The sequence below is a fragment of the Plecotus auritus genome, assembly GCF_963455305.1.
Source record: "Plecotus auritus genome assembly, chromosome: 12".
NCBI lineage: Eukaryota > Metazoa > Chordata > Mammalia > Chiroptera > Vespertilionidae > Plecotus > Plecotus auritus.
This window is the reverse complement of record NC_137778.1, coordinates 43,347,932-43,366,027: the sequence shown is the minus strand read 5'-3', so window position 1 is coordinate 43,366,027 and position 18,096 is coordinate 43,347,932. Positions and strand designations below refer to the sequence as shown.

The following is an 18,096-nucleotide window of genomic DNA, read 5'->3' as shown; positions in this document are numbered from 1 at the left end:
CTGGGCCCTGCTCCCCTCTTCCTGGGCTCCCCGCTCCCTGCAGGCTCACGCCCTGCTCAAAGCCAGCTCCCCAGTTCCCCCCCATCTCGCGGTCCATCTGCCCCTCCATGCGTTTCCTGGGGGACCCCTTTCCTGTTTCCTCTGCTGTGACATAGATGGCTTCTGCACTGCACGGCTGCCTCGGGCGTTGTGTTCTTTATTCTCACGGACTGCATCCCCCTCGAGGGAGAGCTGTCAGCTGGGCCCCGAGGGCCCCGGGCACCCACGTGGCCTGCGCAGTCATGGGGGAGGGGAGGGGAGGGACGCGGCAGCCTTGTCCCTGGGTCTGGCTGCTCTGCCACGAAGGCTGTGTGATCTCTGCACCCCTCCCTTCCTCCCGGCTCCCAGTGACACTGGTGCCAAGTTCGCAGCGTGGATGCAGACACCGTGAGAGGTGTACGGGAAGCGTGGGACTTCCTCAGTGGCCGTGACCGTGGCGCTAGCACCGGTACTAGTGCAGGACTCAAGATTGGAGCGGGATCCCGTGTTGTGTGCCCGAGCTCTTAGTATTAATGGTTTGCGTGGAGCTGGGCGGCTAATGTCTGGCTGTATGTGACGGAGGCTGCGAATTACCCACTAGCCTGGCTGTGAAATATCAGTCTCCCCCCCCGCCCCCCCGCCCCCAGCTTACAAGTGTTTATTACTTATTCCAGTATTACAGCATTTGATGGGGGGAAAGCTTGCTGCTGCTTCTACGTTCCCACCAACGGAGGGCCAAGTAGCTGCCAATCTGTGGAAGGGATTATTCAAGCTTTCATCCTCTCCGGCCGCCCCGTGCTGCTTTCCGCAGAGAACGCGAGCTGCATGTCCTTCTTGGAGAGCTCCTGACACCCACGTGTGGCTGGCGGGGCCTCCTGGGCCTGCTGCCTTTCTCAGTCGTCCTGCACCCCCACTTCAGTTAACTCTTATTATTATTTTTTTTATTTTTTAAATATATATATATTTTTTGGAGAGGGAGAGAGAGACAGAAACATCCATGATGAGAGGGAATCATGGATCGGCTGCCTCCTGCACATCCCGACGGGGGGTGGAGCCCGCAACCCGGGCCTGTGCCCTGATCAGAAATCGAACCAGGACCTCCTGGTTCATAGGTTGTCACTCAACCCCTGCACCACGCCCGCCGGGCCAGTTAACTTTTATCGATGGTCCATGTGCAGTGAGTTCCTGTGGCCAAGGACTTGGTGCCATTAAAGTCCGTTAAGGGAAAGGGCAGCTGACAATAGTATACTTTTCCAAATCGTTGGGAAAGGCATAGTCCAGGCCATTCTTAGTTTGCGTTAGGTGATGTGTGCTTGTTATAAACTAGAGGCCCAGTGCACAAAATTCGTGCACGGGTAGGCTCCCTAGCGGCTGTCGGCTGCCGGCCGGGGCCTCCCTTCCCGCGGTTGGCCGGCTAGCCCCACCCTCTGGTTGAATTCCCGGTCGAGGGGACAATTTTCATATTAGGCTTTTATTACATAGGATTAGAGTTTCCGAGGATTGGAATCCTGGGAGCTGACTGGGTGACGGGGACGCCTCTGGCCTGGAGGTTGGACTGCGTCCTGTCTGTGGAGGTGGTAACACCAGTTAACTGAGCGTTCCGCCACAGTGACTGGACTCGGAGGCCAGGGGTGGGAAGCAGTGACCGGAACCCTCCTGTAGCATAAACCCCATCAGCACACACCGCAGAGGTGATGCGAGTGTCTGTGCAGAACGTGGAGACAAGTTGTAGTTCCCTTCCCTTCGTTGGGTGGACAGTGGGGCTGAGGCCCAGGGTTGGAGAGTTAGCCAGGGTCCCGTGCTCCGTGGGCTCAGACCTCGGGCCCCCACTCAGCACCTCTGACCAAACCCGGTGTTCTTCTGACGTGAACGAGGTCGCACACAGTAAATGCCAGTGACTTTGCAAAAAGAAAAAAAAGAAGAAGAATTATTCTTCAGCTGTTTTCGTGTCTATCTATCTATATCTATATAAAAGGCTAATATGCAAAGTGTCCCCTCAGGAGTTCGACCGGGAGTTCGATCGCTCACTATGACATGCGCTGACCACCAGGGGGTGGCGTGGAATGAAGGAAGGCCCCGGCCGGCAGCTGGAAGGCCCCAATGGGCCCTGATCGCCTGCTAGGCCTAGGGACCCTACCCATGCACGAATTTCGTGCACCAGGCCTCTAGTTTTGATATAATGGAATGTGCGGCTTAGACTCACTGCTCAGTGGCTGGAATCCGTAGATCCACTTCTCTCTCTGTGTCCCGTTCAGCTCACGGAAGAGATCGGGAAGCTGGAAGACAAGGTGGAGTGCGCCAACACGGCGCTGAGAGCGGACTGGGAGCGATGGAAGCAGAACATGCGGAACGACATCAAGTCCGCGTTTGCGGACACGGCCGAGCGGAACATCCACTACTATGAGCAGGTGACTGTGACCCGGGATGGCCACTCCTGTAAAGGGGCGTCTTCTCCTTTACTGCCCCCTGGCCTGTGTTGGGAGAGTGGTAAGGGAGCAGGTGCCACGTTCGAGAGCCTCTCGGTGGCTCGGTGCCCACAGACTTGCCAGTTAATGGGGTGACGCCAAACCCGCCCACTGAGACGCGGGTGTGGATGACCAGGGAGGAGGATGTGTTTTCTGTCTTCTTCTTCCGCACAAGCCCCCAGGGGCTCACGCAGCTGAGCGCGCCATGAGAGGACATGCCACCGTTTCGTCTGGTGTCTTTCTCCTCGGTCTCTCGTTCTGGAAGGATTCGGATTCCTTACGAGCACTTGATAATGCTTCCTCATCATCTCCTCCCTTATCTCCTCTTTCTCTCCTTGTTTTCAAATATTTTAATTAATTTCAGAGAGGAAGAGAGAGATATAGAAACATCAGTGATGAGAGGAAATCATTGATCAGCCGCCTCCTACACACCCCCCACTGGGGATGGAGCCTGCAACCAGGGCCTGTGCCCTGACCAGGAATCGAACCTTGACCTCCTGGTTCATAGGTCGACGCTCAACCCCTGAGCCATGCTGGCCAGGCCCACCCTTTCTTATGTAATAAAGGGTTTGCAAAGCGAGGGAAGAAAAAAACGATTTTCTTAGAAACAATTCAATTAGCATCATGTACCATATTGCCATTTTGCAAGTTTTGTCCATCACAGCATTTGCTATCAGATGTTATGTTTTTAACACTTAACCTCCAAGTAAATTATAGTTCTTTTTAAAATTTTTAATGTTTTTTTTATTGATTTTAGAGAGAAAGGAAGGGAGAGAGAGGAAGAGAGAAAGATTGATGTGAGAGAGAAACTTTGATCGGCTGCCTCCTGCAACCCCAAATATGGGCATGTGCCCTGGCTGAGAATCGAACCGGCAACCTTTTGGTGCTTGGTATCATGTCCAACCATCTGAGCCACACCAGCCAGGGTGTCCATTATAATTATAATTGGACTAGAGGCCTGGTGCACGAGATTCGTGCACTGGCGGGGTGCGGGGGTCGGTAGGGAAGGGTCCCTCAGCCTGGCCTGTGCCCTCTCATAGTCCGGGATCCTTCGCGGGGAGTGGGCCTAAGCCAGCAGGCAGACATCCCTCTCGCAGTCTGGGACCCCTCGCTCCGCCTGCTCGCTGCTCCTTTCCGCTCAGCTCGCTGCTCCTTAGCGCTGCCGTGGAGGCCGGAGAGGCTCCTGCCAGTGCCACTGCGCTTGCCAGCCGTGAGCCCGGCTTCTGGCTGAGCGGCACTCCCCTGTGGGAGAGCACTGACCACCAGGGGGGCAGCTCCTGCGTTGAGCGTCTGCCCCCTGGTGGTCAGTGTGCATCATAGCGACCGGTCGTTCTGCCATTCGGTTGATTTGCATATTAGGCTTTTATCATATGGTATGTGTGAACTCTATTATAACTTCAGGAAACCCCCACAGTTATTTGTTTTGCTGGTTTTTTCCTGAGTAACTTCTAAGTGGCTGGCAGGTCAGTCCCAGTGCGACGGGGAGGGTGGAGCCCTTCAGTCCATGCTCCCTAGTTTGCACACAGACTGTGTTGTGGGCCTGGACCGTCGCCCACCGTCTGCTGTTGTCTGTTAACTTCAGAATCTCTCAGACACACAGGGAAGTGGAACGCTCCAGAATCGTCCCATTCCCTTTCTAAGTTTAATCACATTCTTATGGAAATACTTGTTCTTTCATCAGCATTGGCACAGACAAAGCCCCCGCGGGGTTTGTTTCTAGTGTGATGGATGAAATACAGAACGAACATTTGCCTCTGGACTTACTTTTATGAAGACAAATGGTCACAGCTGGTTTATAACTTAAAATTTAAATACCAAAGTGATGAGGAAAATCAGATTATGAATATAAGGCAGAGGTCTGTACCAGAAGCCAATTATTGTCGTGGTGAAATGTGCTTGGATGTGCGAATTTACCCGGAGGCAGTTGACAGCAAATATAAAACAGGAATTTTATAAAATGAGGTCATTCCCACTTTGTCCTGTAGGATCGATAAGTAGGAATACATTTATTGAGTCTTTTTTTTTTTTAAATGAGAAGAGCAAAACAATGAAACCCCAAATCCAGTTGAGCGTGAGTGAATCGTTTCAAAGTCTACTGGTACCCAGATAACCGAGGACAGCCATTTCCTGCCACAGTGTGAAGGGACATGCAACCACAATCATGCTGGACCCAGTACATGGCCGTTTTCTAGCTGTTCCCTAGCAGTAGCTATTTGTGTCATTGATGCTGATGATAGAGATGCTGAGATAGAGATGCTGATGATAAGATGCTGATCATAGAGATGCTGATCATAGAGATGCTGAGGATAGAGATGCTGAGATAGAGATGCTGATGATAGAGATGATTATGATAGAGATGCTGAGGATAGAGATGCTGAGATAGAGATGCTGATGATAGAGATGCTGATGATAGAGATGCTGAGATAGAGATGCTGAGATAGAGATGCTGGTGATAGAGATGCTGAGGCTAGAGATGCTGATCATAGAGATGCTGATCATAGAGATGCTGAGGATAGAGATGCTGAGCTAGAGATGCTGGTGATAGAGATGCTGAGGCTAGAGATGCTGAGATAGAGATGCTGAGGATAGAGATGCTGAGATAGAGATGCTGAGGATAGAGATGCTGAGATAGAGATGCTGAGGATAGAGATGCTGAGATAGAGATGCTGAGGATAGAGATGCTGAGATAGAGATGCTGAGATAGAGATGCTGAGGATAGAGATGCTGAGATAGAGATGCTGAGGATAGAGATGCTGAGATAGAGATGCTGAGGCTAGAGATGCTGAGATAGAGATGCTGAGGATAGAGATGCTGATCATAGAGATGCTGAGATAGAGATGCTGATCATAGAGATGCTGAGGATAGAGATGCTGAGGATAGAGATGCTGAGGCTAGAGATGCTGATCATAGAGATGCTGAGATAGAGATGCTGAGCTAGAGATGCTGGTGATAGAGATGCTGAGGCTAGAGATGCTGAGATAGAGATGCTGAGGATAGAGATGCTGATCATAGAGATGCTGAGATAGAGATGCTGAGGATAGAGATGCTGAGGATAGAGATGCTGAGGCTAGAGATGCTGATCATAGAGATGCTGAGATAGAGATGCTGAGATAGAGATGCTGAGATAGAGATGCTGAGATAGAGATGCTGAGATAGAGATGCTGAGGATAGAGGTGATGATCATAGAGATGCTTAGATAGAGATGCTGAGATAGAGATGCTGAGATAGAGATGCTGAGGATAGAGGTGATGATGATAGAGATGATGATGATAGAGATGATGATGATAGAAATGATGATGATAGAGATGATGATGATGATGGCGAAGATATTTGGAAGGATGTGATCCTTACTATGTCGTACAAATTGAAAGGATAGACGCTTTGAAAGCTTAATTTTGATGCCATAACCATGAAAAGAGCATGTCATGTTAACTTCTTTTGCCACGTACAGCAGTTTGTTGTTAGCTGGACATAATACTCAGAGTAACAGAACGTATTCCTTCGCACAGTTTGTTTTAGAATTACTAGTTATGGATGGAGGTCTTTGTTCCGTCGCCTCATCCTTCTGGTTGTGAAATTAATACAAGGGCACTCAGAACAAACGAGAACCACAGAGCTAAGTCCTCTGACAAGTAAAGAAGAAATGAAGGGAGCCATGGCCGGGTCTCCTGAGTGGTGCCTGTAAACACCGTTATTGGAGAACAATGTGCTGTGTTCACATCCAGCTATTATTCCATGGCTGCAGGCCCTTTCTGAGTGTGTCAACATAAAGTCATGTGGTCGCACCTGTCCGGTGTGGCTCGTCCTATCTACCAAGAGGTCGCTGGTTCAATTCCCGGTAGGGGCACTTGGCCGGGTTGTGGGCTCGATCCCCAGGAGGGGGTGTGCAGCAGGCAGCCGATCCATGTTTCTCTCTCAGTGATGTTTCTCTCTCTCTTTCTCTCTCTCTCTCTCTCTCTCTCTCTCTCTCTCTCTCCCCCCCCCTTCCTCTCTCTCTAAAAATCAATAAATCATATTAAAAAATAACAACATGTGGTTGCATGACCAGGTCAGAGGTCACGTCATTTCAGGTGCTGTCAGTCTTCTAGGTCCGTTGCCTCATGTAAATCACTCGCTTAAGGATCTAGTCTGTCAGGTAGAGGTGTTGGTACTCCTCCTCACCCCGCCTCCCACCCACACAGTCCTCACAACATCCGAGGAAAAGAAAACGAGCAGACGTGTGCGATGCCTTCACCACCACGGCTGGGCCTCAGAGCTGTCCAGGAGTCCAAACGTCAGTGTGGTCTTCCTTTCCGTGATCTGGACTTTGGTTAACCAGACGCAGGGACCCTTGACGTTTGAAGTGTAATTCAACACGAAACTGGGCACACCTCACGTGATTGGCTTGCTGAGTCAAAAACGATGATGATACGATACGGCGCCAGTACGCGTGGGAAAGATACCCGTTCAAATGTGGCTCCTGGGCTGACTCCTCCTGTAAGACCCTCCATGTAGGAGGCCCCGGTTTTCCCGGGGGTGAAAGTGAGAAGCAGAACAGATGAAGTCTCAGGCTCCTCTCTCCAGCAGACCCTGAGTTAGAGCTCAGACTCACAGGACAAGGCAGGAAAGCAACGGACCACAAGGTGGCGTTTCTAGCTGATGAGTGCTTTTGCCTTCGCCCTGGCAGTTCATGTCTTTACAGACGCACACTTACTGTTTATATTCTTGAGAGAGATAGAAGCAGTTTTTAGAAGAACATGCAGATCTCGTCATTCTTAAGTTACTGGCATTTCTAAAATCGCAAGTTGGCAGATGACCCTTCGAAGCGGATGTAGGCTTTCCCCAAAATGGAATCTGTGAATAACTTCCAGCGGCTGCAAAATGCCAGGACTTTGCTTTCCTCCACAGCCGTGGGCAAACTACAGCCCGCGGGCCGGATCCGGCCCGTTCGGCTGTTCTATCTGGCCCGCGGAGCCGAAAGAGCGGAGGGTTCTCTTGCTCTCCCCTCCGCTCCTTTACTTTGAATTTATATTAGTTCACACAAACACTCCATCCATGCTTTTGTTCCGGCCCTCCGGTCCAGTTTAAGAATCCATTGTGAACTAATATAGAGTGTCGGCCCATGGACTGAAGGGTCCTGGGCTCAATTCCAGTCAAGGGCATGTACCCCAGTTGCAGGCTCGATCATTGTCCCCGGTCAGAGTACGTGCAGGAGGCAACCCATCGATGTGTCTCTCTCACATTGATGTTTCTCTCTGTGTCTCTCTCTGCCTTCCACGCTCTCTAAAAGTCAATGGAAAAATATCCTCTGGTGAGATTAATAGAATGTCTAAAAAAAAAGAGTTAAAATGCGTAGAACAGGACGAGGGTCCACCAAGCTGGTGGGAGTGGAGTGTGTGTGTGGGGGGGGGTGGCTGTGGGCAGGTGATACAGGCCGCCCATCCTCGAACACTAACCGTGAGCCACTGCTCATCTCCCCGTGTGTTTCCCTCCCTCAGTGCCTCGCTACCTGGGAGTCCTTCCTCGCAGCACAGACCGACCTCTACGCCAAAGAGCCCTCTGAGGATAAACCTTAGTCCCATCTCCTGTGACCCCGGAGAGACAGCATCGACTGGCCACTCCCTCGGGATGGCTCGTGTCCTTGTGAAGTGGACGGAAAACGTCCCGCGGGGCCTGGGAAGCCAGCAGGCGGGAGCCCAGCAGTTCCGGATCGCTGGCAGAAAGCGGGGTGTACATGGATAGCGTAGTTTTCCTTACGTTCTCACATTTGTATGCCCGCCATCAGTGAGATGTCGAACATTTTAAGTATTTGTCCGTGGAACGTGTCATTCTAAATTTATTGTGAAGACTCAATTTTAATAAAACGTTTGATATGAAAGGCCTGGCTGTGGTGTGTGCTTTTTCTACAGAACCCGAAGCAGGTTCTAATATGAATTCGGTGCATAGTAGCCGTCACCTTCGCTTCATCCCAGCTTCCTTGAAATGCTATTCACTTCGATATTAGGAACTTGAGGTAATTATAAAAAAAGATTTAATATGATTAAACATGAATGCTAACTCTTGGATGGTTGGTTAAAAGATAAGTAATTGTTTTCCACAATTAAAAAAAAAGGTATCAAAATGATTATTTGTGTTCTCAGTTAGAAATCATTATGCGATCGTATTCCCAGTGGTAAATTTTGGGGGGGTCTTTTTTACATAGTCTTCACAACTCACATCTAGCTTTTATTTCTTTTTTAAAAAATAAGTTTTTATTGATTTTATAGAGAGGAAGAGAGAGAGAGAGAGAGAGAGAGAGAGCCATCCGTGATGAGAGAGATTCATTGACCAGCTGCCTCCTGCACGCCCCCTACTGGGGATCAAGCCCGTATCCTGGGCCTGTGCCCTGACCAGGAACCGAACCGGGTACATCTTGGTGCCCAGAAGATGCCCAATGGACTGAGCCACACCAGCCATGCCGGCTTTTGTGTTTTACTGTCCGCGGTGTTTACGAGATCGATGGTGCCATTTAGTTATGGAATGCCTGCCACTGACAAGGCACAGTGCGTGCTGCTGACCTATAGACAGGAAAGGCACACAACGCTCCCTCCTTCTCCACACTGACACCCTCGTCATCGTGATCAGACAGACGGCGTTCCTGCTCATTCATGGCGGTATTTAAAAACGGGGTATGTTGATTATTGAATAGTGGCTAATTTTGGGGGAATAGATATTTCTCAAGACTTTGGTATTGGGTCATGCATGTTAATCATATGCATGGCTTTATTTTGGGGGTTTGCCCCGTATATGAGTGTCACACACAAACACTAGACGTTTCACGAATCTTAACTAAGATGAGAGACACACAAGCACATGTATAAATCCCAAACGACACATTTTTCTCAAACGCAGTAGAGACTCTGGCTCCCTTTGCCAAGTTTGCTGACAGCGTTAAGCCCACCTCCCCGCTGCCCGCCCACCCCACATCTGGGCAGCTGCTACCACAGCTGGAGCACAGCCTCCTTGGGCTCTCAGCGGGAGTCCAACCATTCAGCGCCCCCTCTGGGTGTGCATTTTTCATCACCTCAAACCACACCCCTATCTGGTGTCTAACTCCTGCCCTGCCCCCGTCTCCACGCGGGAGGGACCACTCATTTGGTTTTTTTTAAATATATATTTTATTGATTTTTTTACAGAGAGGATGAGAGAGGCATAGAGAATTAGAAACATCAATCAGCTGCCTCCTGCACACCTCCTACTGGGGATGTGCCCACAACCAAGGTACATGCCCTTGACCGGAATCGAACCTGGGACCTTTCAGTCCGCAGGCCGACGCTCTATCCACTGAGCCAAACCGGTGAGGGCGGGACCGCTCATTTGCTTTCTGTCTCTGCTCGCCCATCTAGATTTGCCCGTTCTGAATGTTTCATGTTCCTGGAACCCTACGCCACGTGGCCTTTTGAGACTGGCTTCTCTAACGTGACCTTTTCGAAGTGCGTTCTCGTCGCGGCGTTCGCGAGTGCTTTGTTTTCGTGGACGTAAAACACATTCGCCGTGTGGTACATCACGTGCTGCTCCTCCGTTACATTTGTTTGTCCGCCTATTGGGAGCCGTCGGGTTGTTTCGGCCTCGCCTTTTAACGAATCACGCGGCGAAGGAGTTGGTGTGTAAGTGTGTGTGTGCACATGTGTTCATTTCTCCCGGGCCTGCATCAGGAATGAAATCGAGGCCTGGTGTCACCACTATAGGAAGCTGTTTACGGCTGCTTCCCGGGGGCCGCACCGGTTTCCATGCCTGCCAGCGGGGGATGAGGGTTTGATTTCTCCACCTCCCTCTGGCACTTGTTATCTGGGCGGATTACAGCCAGCCCAGTGGGTGGAGCGGTCCGTGGTGGTTGTGTTGATTTGCATTTCCTGTTGCGGCTTTTCATGTGCTCACTGGCCATTTGGCATGTTCTTTGGAGACATGTCAGATCCTTGGTCCATTTTTTTAAAGTTAGGTTATTTGCCTTTTTTATTATTGAGTTGTAAGAGTTATTGATATATTCTAAGTCCAAATTCCTGATCAGATTATGATTTGCAAAGATTTCTTTTCACTTCCTTGAGAATGGACTTTGAAACAGAAGATTTTAATGTTGACGAGGGGCAGTGTCTCCACCTTTCCTCTTGCTTGCTTCTGATTGTGTCTAAGAATCCATTGCCGAGCCCAAGGCAATACAAACTCACCCCTTTCTTCTCTGACTTTTCCCTTTGGATTTCGGACTTGGACCGTGTGAGTTAACTGCTGGGCATGATGTGAGGGAAGGGCACACTTTCATTCTTTTCCCTGAGGATGTCCACTTGCCCCTGCCCACTGGCTGGAGGGAAGGTGTCTTATTCACCACTGGGGAGCGGGGTCCTTGCGGTAATGGCGAACCAGCACCCGCCGATGTTGGACGCCGGTCCCTGAGTTCTGGCTAAAAAAGAATTCAGAGCCAAGACTCAAATACAAGCAGAAGTTTGTTTAGAACAGGGGTGGGCAAACTTTTTGACTCGAGGGCCACAATGGGTTCTTAAACTGGACCGGAGGGCCGGAACAAAAGCATGGATGGAGTGTTTGTGTGAACTAATATAAATTCAAAGTAAACATCATTACATAAAAAGGTACGGTCTTTTTTTTATTATTATTTCAATAGTTTTATTCATTTCAAACGTTTTAGCAAGAAGAATGTAAACACTAATTATTATAATTTGAAACTTCAAAAAAAATGGAGGAATCATAGCACAATAACATACCTTATATTGAAGATGGCAAAGGCAAAATAAAATTGCCTAACAAAGGAAAGGTACAAAAGCCTTTCAAATTAAACTTAAATATAATAAAATAATTTAAAACTAAAACAAATAGAAAAGAACAAAATGTGTAAACAGTAAATTAAACATTTTCTTTAGTGCAACTTCCAAATTATGCCCGGGACGTAGATGGAGATGGCAATGTAGACTGGGTTGAAAGGTTTTTGTCTTTAAAACATCAACTTCAGTGGGAACAGTGTTGTTGGTCTCTTTTTTAGCTAATGCTCTGATACTGTGCTCTCCAGGGGCGTGTCTCCCTACATCACCACGATAACGTGTCTCCGCATTCCCAGGGTGATGTCGGGGGACGCGTCCACGGGCATTACCAGGAGCCTCTGGAAGATTGAGAGGTTGTTCCTTCTACTGAATGGGGATATAAATCCGCCCACTCAGAAGAAGGAGCTGTGGCCGTGTTTCCCGACGTTGCCATGTTAACACTGCTGCTGGTGAAGGAGCGGAGGGGAGAGCAAGAGAACCCTCCGCTCTTTCGGCTCCGCGGGCCGGATAGAACAGCCGAACGGGCCGGATCTGGCCCGCGGGCCGTAGTTTGCCCACGGCTGATTTAGAAAGTCACGGAGGTAGAAGTGAGCCATGGAAGAAGTGAGCCAGCTGGGCTGGGTGGGCTCAGGACACAAGTCACAGAGGCAAAGAAGGGCCCTTGGAGGTTAGGGAAAAGAAATGCAGTCACAACACACCTTGGGGGGGGGGGCGGGCGGGCAGAGAGGGCACAGGCATGCTGCAGAGGGAGACACGCTGGGTCCTTCATCGTAAGGGAGGTCTCAGGAGAGGATCCAATAGAATATTCATCAGCTTCCCCACTGTGTCTCCTCAGGGTCGCAGCCTCCCTTGATGGGTGGGCATCAGAGGAGGAGATCATTAGTCATCAAAGCTGGTCCTGATTTCGGCCTGGGGCCGAAACACAGCTGAGGCCTAGATGTTGTCTCCAGTTTGACCAACACTCCTGTCTCTGTGGTCAGCAGGCCCAAGGCGTTGTTTCTAAGATTATTCGATGCAGGGCCAGAACCCCATTGTCCCGGCGGCTTCATGTTTAAGGGAGTGGTCGTGCACAGGAGTGAGATGAGGCTGTTCCCCAGCCCCTTGTTCTGCCCCTAAAGGGCTCTACCACATTCCTCATGCCCAGGGAGGGATGGGCACCCTTGGGGCACAGTGCCATCTTACAACGGTTCGTGGCTAGGCACCCAGGGCCTCCCCCCTGGTGACCTTCCATACCTGGCTCATGGTCCCACTCAGCTCCTGTCTGTCCAGCTGTCTGCCCTACCACCTGGAGCTTCTGGGTTGGGTTTCTTGAGCGGTTGTAATGTGCGCTGGGATGGTTGTTGTTAGTAACATGAAACATGATCCCTGGATCCCTCATCATCAGACGCTTTGCAACAACAACAACAACATAGCATAACGTATTTGACTTCTACTTAAAAGAAAGACCTACCCTGAGCTTCCCACGTACCTTTCGTTGAACACGTGCCCGTTTTCCACGCCTGCTCCCGGAACACTGGGTCCCTTCCGCTCAGTGTCCTGTCCCCGGGCCCAGCTCTAACGGAACCAGGACGCGTCTCCTGATGCCCAGCGTTCCCAGCACCGGATGGAGAGGGACAGCCCAGTGCAAAGAGAAGGAAAGCAGCCTGAAGCAGATCCCTGCTGGCAGCCGCTTCTGACATGGAGCTGACAGACGTCACGATGATGCTCCCGCGTGGTTGATGATGGCTTTGGGCGAACTCTCAGAGTAGTTGGAGGTGGCACTGAACCCTGCGTGGACTGCGAAAACAGCAACACGAGGCGTTGGGAGCATTTACAACGCGGCCTTGTCTGTTAAGTGCCCCAGGCCCCCCCCTCCCATCTGTGGAGGGGAAATTAGCCGCCAGACCTACAGTGCTGGGGAGTATGAGAATCAGTCGTGCTCAGCTGACTTTGGCTACTTGGACCAAAAACAAAACAAAAAACACAAAAAAAGGCATGAAATTCGACATCAGTGTCCCCTTATTCCTTCCTCCTTGCCCCCCCATACTTGAAACTTGCAGCCCATCATGAATTTATCCTGAGCTGAAACAAGCCACAGGTCCTAGCTCCTGAGGTATATTGTAGTCATAAGACAGGTTCCACGTAGGATGCAAGTGTGTGAGTATAAATACCGGTAGACGTAGGTACATATGTGAGTTCGTATCGATGTACACGGGAGCGTGTGCACGTGTGGGGTGGAAAGACAAGTGCGCTAGAAATCACCGGAGCGGGAAGCCCCTTGCATGGACACTGATGCTTCTGGTCCTGCCTCCTTTCAATGAACCACAGCTCCCTGGGGTTTGAAAGTATACTTACGTTCGTCTTCATCAAGTTACCGAGCAAAGAGATGCTTTCCGGGGTGTGTGTGTGTGTGTGTGTGTGTGTGTATGTGTGTGTGTGTATGTGTGTGTGTATGTGTGTGTCTGTTTGTGTGTGTATGTGTGTGTGTTTGTGTGTGTGTGTGTTTGTGTGTGTGTTTGTGTGTGTGTGTATGTGTGTGTGTTTGTGTGTGTGTGTTTGTGTGTGTGTTTGTGTGTGTATGTGTGTGTGTTTGTGTGTGTGTGTATGTGTGTGTGTGTGTGTTTGTGTGTGTGTGTGTGTGTGTGTGTGTGGCTGCCAGCATCCCTTGGTGAGTGTGACCCTTCCGGGCCACGATGACGTTCGTTCCAAAGGGCAAAGCGGACCTTCACAGCCCTGTTTATACTCCTCTCGGCGTAAGCCATGGAGATGGAAGAGGTGGCTCGCGTTTTTCAGTCGACAGCATGACAGCCGGGGGGAGCTTCTGGGAAGATCAGAAGAACAATGCTTTCTCGTTTTAAGGGAAATCATCCCCGAACATGCAATTTAAATAGCTCACCAGAGCCGGGTAAGTGAGGCATTTGATAATTACACATAAAAGGCGTTCGCTTCTACCCGAGGTATTGTGGTTACCGATTCCCAGATTAAGTGGAGGTCGCTTTTAGGTGCTTTGTTGGAACAATCTGAGATGGTAAAATCGTTTGAAACCCTTGGCATTGCACTATCGCCATCCATGCATCCCCTCGGGTGCGAATGCGCTAACTGCACAGATACTCCCCTGCTGACCGGGGCCCCGGCCACTGGGGCGGCTGTATACAGAAATAGTGAACTAACACGTTAAGCGCCCCGTCAGTCACGGGTGACTGACATTATACTCTCCGCCTGGAAGACAACACAGGCTGGGTGCCTAACATGTTAAAGACCTGCAAGGCCCCTAAGGAGACACACACCGCCAGGAGTCCTCAAGCTTTTTAAACAGGGGGCCAGTTCACTGTCCCTCAGACCGTTGGAGGGCCGGACTATAGTTTAAAAAAAAAACGATGAACAAATTCCTATGCGCACTGCGGGCCTGGGACGCGTCGGCTGCTAAGCAGGACAGGCAGCGGCACCCGGCGGGCCGTATCCATGTCCTCGGCGGGCCGCATGTGGCCCGCGGGCCGTAGTTTGAGGACCCCTGGACACCGCACACAGACAGCAAGACATCCCCATTGGGGCCTGCATGAGTCCCCAGGGTTGCCATAAGAAAGCCCCCCACTAGGTGACTCAGGACAGCAGAGATTTATTGTCTCACAAAATGGAGTCACTCGGGGAACATCCCACATCGACAAACCCACATTGAACCAGGTTCTTATGCTTGACTCGCCCAGGGAAGGAAGGCCTAGGTCAACCGCTGGGTGACCCGACCGGGCTCCCGGACACCCCTTTGCTCCAGAGGTGGGAGGTTCAGTGCGCTCTAACCAACCGGCAACACCTGCTGGGATGTCTGTGTTGCTGCTCACTTTGGTCTATAAAAACCCTTCACCTTCGCTCTTCTGAGTTCCGTTCTAGCTGCAGAATTTTCTCTTGTAACTCCATCAAATAGCTGGAACGGAAGTGCATTGTCGATGAAACGCTGGGAAGTCTGAAATGCAAAGAGGTCGGTGGTTATAAGCACGTGGCCAATGCACGGACAGGGTACAGTTCGTTACCTGTCGCCTGCAAGGCCTGGCGGATGCCGGTTGTGGTTGGCGTCAGATTGGACTCTTGCCTGGATGCCTCCCTTTAGACCGTTTGCCTCTGGGGCTGCCACCCGTGTGCCAGGCCCCGGGAGTGACGTCAGCCACACAGAATAGGCTCAGAACTCGTTGAACTGGACGTAGAATAAAAATCTGGATAACTCACTATTTTTTCAAACTCCCACATGGCTTCCATCGCGATGTCTCCTGAGGGCAGTCGTTCAGAATGGCACCTGCCATCTGCACGAGGCGTTTCTCTGCCGCTGTGAATTGGTTTCATAGCGCTGGCGTTGGAGGGTTTTGTCCAGTTCTGTCATCATGTGTCTAAAGTAACGCCTAAGACCTTCTTCTAAATCCTATATAATAAAGAGGCAATATGCAAATTGACCGTCACGCCCTCACACAAGATGGCCGCCCCATGTGGTCACAAGATGGCCGCCACAAGATGGCTGGCAGGGGAGGGCAGTTGAGGGGGACCAGGCCTGCAGAGGAGGGCAGTTGGGGGGTTCCAGTGCTGCAGGCGAGGGCAGTTGGGGGTGACCAGGTCTGTAGGGAAGGCATTTGGGAGTGACTGGGCCAGCATGGGAGGGTATTTTGAGGTGACTGAGCCGGCAAGGAGGGCAGTTGGGGGCGATTGGGCCAGCGGGGGAGCAGTTAGGCATCAATCAGGCTGGCAGGTGAGTGGTTAGGGGGTATCAGGCTGGCAGGCAGAAGTAGTTATGGACAATCAGGCAGGCAGACATGCAAGCGGTTGGGAGCCTGCAGTCCTGGATTGGGAGAGGGATGTCCGACTGCCGTTTTAGGCCCCAGAGGGGTCCCAGATTGGAGAGGGTGCAGGCTGGACTGAGAGACACCACCTCCCCAATGCACAAATTTTGTGCACCAGGCCTCTAGTTTCATAATAATTTGCCTGCATTTTGCTGGAGATGGCTCCCGGGGGAAACTTAGTCCAACCACAAATGTATTGGGGAGTCAGGGGCCTAAAATAGGGATGCAATTTTTTATTCTCTCTCTGCTCAGTCTTGGCTACCGGCTGCCAGGGACCTAGAGCTCCCCGAGTAGACTCTGCCCTTTGAGCGTGTTCTGCCATGCGTTGGCCTGGTCCAGACAACGTGCCGTCAGTCCAAGATGGTTTGACTGCGTTTGAGGTTGTGGTCTTGTAAACTGGTCTGAAAATAGCCACTTTTTCAAGACCGCCAACTTCGGCACTTAAGGTACGCCTTCACATGAACCCCACAGGCACCGGGTGGAGGATGGAGTGTCTCCCCCACCAGGTGGGTGGCTGGACCCTCTGCTCTTAGAAGGCCGGAAGCTGTCATCACAGGGGATGCGTGGAAATGCCTCGTGTCAGGAATGAACGGAGAACGGAGCTTCCTTGGTGCCAGGCAGCTGTGTCACCAGCAGGGTAACGAGCATGGATGTTTCCTGTAGTGCAATTCAAGGAGGAAACCGGAAAACAGCACCCACATGCACCCACGGAACTTGGGGTCCTCTCATCGCTTCCATCTGCATGATGTTCTGCCCCGGTTGCTATGGTACCCGGTATACAGACGACACGTCACATGTTTCATGGGGCCTCGGGACTCAGGAAGGGTTTGACTGCAGGTGTTTCAGGCCAAAACCACAGCGGGGGTCTCGTGGGGTCATTGGTTCACACTTCACACCAGGCAGTGGATGTAAGTGGCTGCTCTGGCCACTAGGAGGAGCTGTAGGCCGCTCCATCCACTGCACGTCACCCAGGACTCTGCTCACCTGTAGGAGCCAAAGACTTCAAGTGCGAGGGTCCTAAAGAGTTGGCATCGTGCCCAGCCAGCTTGGCTCTGGGCAAGCGTTGACCTATGAACCAGGGGGTCACAGTTCAATCCCCGGTCAGGGCACATGCCCGGGTTGCGGGCTTGATCTCCAGTGTGGGGCGTGCAGGAGGCAGCCGATCCATGATTCTCTCTCAGCATTGATATTTCTATCTCTCCTCTGCCCTCCTCTCTGAAATCAATTAAATACGTATATTTAATTGGGGGAGGGTGGGGCTTCCATCTGTGCATGTCAGGCCCTGGGAGTGATGCCAGCCACACAGAATATACTCAGTACTCGTTTAAACTGACTTAGAATAATATACATATCCTATATAATAAAGAGGGAATATGGAAATTGACCGTCACTCCACCACAAGGATGGCGGCGCCCACAGAGGAGGTGGGGGTTTCCATAACACAAGATGGCTGTACCCACAGCAGAGGCCGAGTTCCCGTAACGAGTCTTAACGAGCAATCCGCAGGGACCTGAGGCTGTGCCCCCTCCGTCCCCGCCCCCGCCCCTGTGGGGCTTGACAGGGGACCTCAGGCCGTGCCCCCCACCCTGGCACCATGCCATGAGACCTCAGGCTGCACCCCCTGCCCAGTGGGGCTTGATGGGGGACCTGAGGCTGCACCTCCCGCCTGGTGGGGCTTGATGGGGGACCTCAAGTCACGCCCCCTGCCCGGCAAGACTTGACAGGGGACCTCAGGTCATGCCCCCTGCCCGGTGGGGCTTGACAGGGGATCTCAGGCTGCATCTCCCACCCAGTGGGGCTTGATGGGGAACCTCAAGGTGCGCCCACCCTGCCCCGGCCCAAACTGGGGGATCTCAGGCCGTGCCCCCCACCCCAGCACCGGACCAGGGGACCTGAGGCTGTGCCCCCTGCCTGGCGGGGCTTGACAAGGGTGGGACCGGCTGGGTCTGGATCTAGCCCAATGGGGGGGGGGGATAGCCTGGGTCTTGCATGATTTTGAGGCGCACGTGGGTGGGCAGTGATTTGATT

At 51.6% G+C, this 18,096-nt stretch overlaps 1 protein-coding gene across 5 annotated transcripts in view; it reads left to right on the top strand.

Moving 5' to 3' along the window:
• Positions 1–8,343, top strand: part of SNX7 (sorting nexin 7) — a 39,261-nt gene extending 30,918 nt beyond the window's left edge. For all 5 annotated transcript variants that reach the window (XM_080648819.1, XM_080648823.1, XM_080648820.1 and 2 more), the window contains 2 exons: positions 2,274–2,426; positions 7,961–8,343. In XM_080648819.1, coding sequence (XP_080504945.1) covers positions 2,274–2,426; positions 7,961–8,038 — 231 coding nt within the window. In that variant the 3' untranslated portion in view covers positions 8,039–8,343. The remainder of the gene's footprint in view (positions 1–2,273; positions 2,427–7,960) is intronic.
• The last annotated feature ends 9,753 nt before the right edge of the window (positions 8,344–18,096 follow it).